The 3,517-nt window shown below is 31.0% G+C and overlaps 1 protein-coding gene across 1 annotated transcript; it reads left to right on the top strand.

The window, feature by feature from the left end:
* Positions 1–421: 421 nt before the first annotated feature.
* On the top strand, positions 422–3,496 carry LOC111717648 (uncharacterized; the record flags this gene model as incomplete). The annotated part of the gene is made up of 5 exons (XM_023493143.1): positions 422–474; positions 2,057–2,135; positions 2,781–2,845; positions 3,065–3,146; positions 3,450–3,496. Coding segments are annotated over 5 exons (326 nt in total), but the record flags the coding sequence as incomplete, so codon positions are not given.
* Between the last annotated feature and the right edge of the window lie 21 nt (positions 3,497–3,517).

The following is a 3,517-nucleotide window of genomic DNA, read 5'->3' as shown; positions in this document are numbered from 1 at the left end:
ATATCCAGGTAACAAGACTAGAATATCCAGGTAACAAGACTAGAATATCCATGTAACAATACTAGGATATCCATGTAACAAGACTAGTATATCCAGGTAACAAGACTAGGATATCCAGGTAATAAGACTAGAATATCCAGGTAACAAGACTAGGATATCCATGTAACAAGACTAGTATATCCAGGTAACAAGACTAGGATATCCATGTAATAAGACTAGAATATCCAGGTAACAAGACTAGGATATCCAGGTAACAAGACTAGGATATCCAGGTAACAAGACTAGGATATCCATGTAACAAGACTAGGATATCCAGGTATTAAGAATGCACAATTGCTATGTTTCATGCTCCTTTGACGATTTAAAATCAAAACTTGAGTCTAAAAGTCGTCTTCCTATTCCGAAGTGTATTTTACTTTAGTATCCTGTACTGCTGGAAAGGAGAAGTTTACGAAACTGCTGAAGTTGAATTAGGTATCAATTGGTTGACAAGGACAGTCCAATTAACAGAATGTTAGAAATATCTCACAAAAAAAAATATATTTTTCTTTAATATTCTGTTCGTAATTTCAAAATTCCAGCTGTAAGTTCGAACACAATTTAGATGAATATATGTTTGAACTACTGCCGTTTGAACTATTGATGTTTTGAACTGTTGGTTGTTTAAACAAAACAAATTAAACAATTATTTGCTCGTTGAACTGTTTTCTTTAAACATTAGCAGTTTCAAATTTTGAGATTTCATGAAGCTATAAATTATAGGTCATACAATCATTTAAAAATAGTTGAAATGAACAAACAAATATTTTAAATAAAAAAAGAATAAGTGAAGATCCTTATTTTCTGAACAATTTGAAGTCAGAATCAATTTGAAGTCAGAATCAATTTGAAGTCAGAATCAATTTGAAGTCAGTATCAATTTGAAGTCAGAATCAATTTGAAGTCAGAATCAATTGCAAAAAGAACAAAATCACCTCATTTTATTTTATGAAAGGAATTCTCTTTACAATTCTTAACATCAACACAGTCTTCGCACTCAAAAGTTATCTCAACTCTGTTCAGAGCAATTTCAGGTTTTCTGGCATTTTAGTTTTGTCAATTCAATCTTGGGTAGATAAAAAATTAGAAAAACCCTGTGGAGCCCTTATTAAGAAGTCAATCAAGTGCATTTTCAAGTCTAAAGCCAAACATTACTGAAGTGTCAAGGCTTTATTCTGAGTTTTTTTGCTATATTTTCTTAATCGTAAAATTCCAGATTTTGTTACTATTCTTTCACAGTTGAAGACATTTTGTAACAAAAAATGAAATCCCTAAGTCAACTGCCGGACTGACTGGACACGGCATGAAAAAGTCTGATTATCGTGATTTTATCTTATATCTCTTCAAACTAAATTTAGGGACCCTCTCATAACTAGTTAAAAAAAATATCGCAAAAAAAAAATAAGAGAAAAAATTAATAAAGTTTCAGAACTAAAATCCCAAGCCAATAAACCTGAGATTGCTCAGTGTTAAGTATAAGTCTCCATTTAAAAAGTTTAGCATGTCTGATTTACAACGGTATAGCCTTTAAACATTTATCTAGCCTAAGAGAATATTAAGTACAATAGGTGGCAACAGGAAATGAACCAAATATACACTCGACATGTATAATTGTCAAATATAACAGGAAAAACGAAATTTTCTCACATTAGTTGACATGTTTTTCAAGATTAAATAAAAAAGTGTCCAAACAGAAAATAAAGAATACAAAAAATTGCATAAAATTGTTATGTAATATAATCAAATTATTCTAAAAGTATCACTATTATTAATATTTTTGTCAGACACAAAAACTAAGTTGACACTTGTTGTAATGAGAATGTACAAATTCTACGTTGCCATGTATTGTACTAGAATCTAGTTGTATTAGTTTCAATTCATATGTAGAAAAATAAACATTAAATTATGGAAATTTCCTTCATTGTTTAATGTTTATGCCTTATATAGAGAAACAACAATCGAAAATATTGTTTTTTCTTGTAAGCAAATAAGAATATCTCATTCATAATTTATTTAGAGTTGCACACTGGCAAAGTTTCTCTTCCGCTGGCTGATCAATCATACTGTAATCAAGCATACAGGATCAAGTCAATTAGGAACTTGACACAAATCTCAAATTCTAATGATTATTCAATTACTGACTCATAATACTAAATCCATCTTAAAATCACTCATTAACCAACTTTGTGATATTTCAAGATGCAATGCTCAGTCAAATTTGTCAAAAATTTCATTGTAGAATTGAAGTAAGTGGAATTGAAAAAATGGTTTGAGTTGTGCTTTTTTGCGTGACGCGGCTGGATTTTTTAAAATCACACTTTAAAGGCCCAAAATATACCGTTTAAAAAAGTAGTTTTTCCCCGGAAGAGTCAAATGTGGTGGTACAGAAGGGGAAATAGTGGTGGCTCATGGCTTCCGGAAGAGAAAAAAGCTAATATGTGGCACGGAAGGGGAAATAGTGGTGGCTCATGGCCGGCTGCCTTCCCCCGCTCATGGGACTGATCGGATCTGATGGGAATTTTTGAAACATTTTTTTTTTAATCAAATAACTTTTTAAATTATCTCTGTACCATGTACACTAAAATTCATGATAGATCTACCAGTTTTAATAATAAAAAATCATTGAGCACTGAATATCATCAGATTAAAGCTTTTTATGTTTAACAAATTCATTTTGTGCATAGACGATCTAATTGCGGATACAACTTTTTAAAAATAATTTAAATATTTTGTTTGTGAAGCCCAAGTGTAGCTGGATTAAGTCTGGATGGAATGGATCTCACCCCTCAACCCACATTTATGCAAGGTACAGATTGTTATGAAGATGTTCAGATTTTGTCAATTTTCATATATTGAAACCATTGCAAAATTCTTAATATCTCCGGTAATATTGAGTGCACAAAAATGGGAAACCACATTTTGTAAATGCCAGGACTAGTGCATCTTTGTGTTTTTTAATGTTTATTATAAAGAACATATATAGCCCTGTACTATTAAATCAGATTTATTTTATTTGTTGCACCAGGTTACAAGGATGATATCGTTGAAAACACCTTTAACGTAGCTCTTAAGGAGGAAATGGGTTCAACTACTGAATTCAACTTCAGGTTTTGTCATAAATTTTGTATCTATTTGAATTCTTTAATTTTTTATATCCAGTGATAGTTTTGAAGGAAATGATAACTTGCCTCAAACTCAAATCTAATTTTGTAGAGTGTATAGATCATATTTTAAATATGAATTTTGCTAGCTGAAATAGTCAAAGTTTAACATGTCAAAGTTTTGCACCATCAGGTTGGAAAGCTATAAGGATTAAAAAATCATAGTTTGTCCTTTTACATTGAGCATTTATTTATTTTTAATTTAGTTTTAATTTTGGGGGAACGGCTGTTTAAAGCATCTGTTTTTAGTTTGGGGGAAGAGTTGTTTAAAGCATCTGTTTTAGTTTGGGGGAAGGGTTGTTTAAAGCATCTGTTTT

This window comes from Eurytemora carolleeae, unplaced genomic scaffold, assembly GCF_000591075.1.
Source record: "Eurytemora carolleeae unplaced genomic scaffold, Eaff_2.0 scaffold2926, whole genome shotgun sequence".
Taxonomy (NCBI): Eukaryota; Metazoa; Arthropoda; class Copepoda; order Calanoida; family Temoridae; genus Eurytemora; species Eurytemora carolleeae.
The sequence above is the reverse complement of the archived record's forward strand: the minus strand, read 5'-3'. Positions and strand labels throughout refer to the sequence as shown.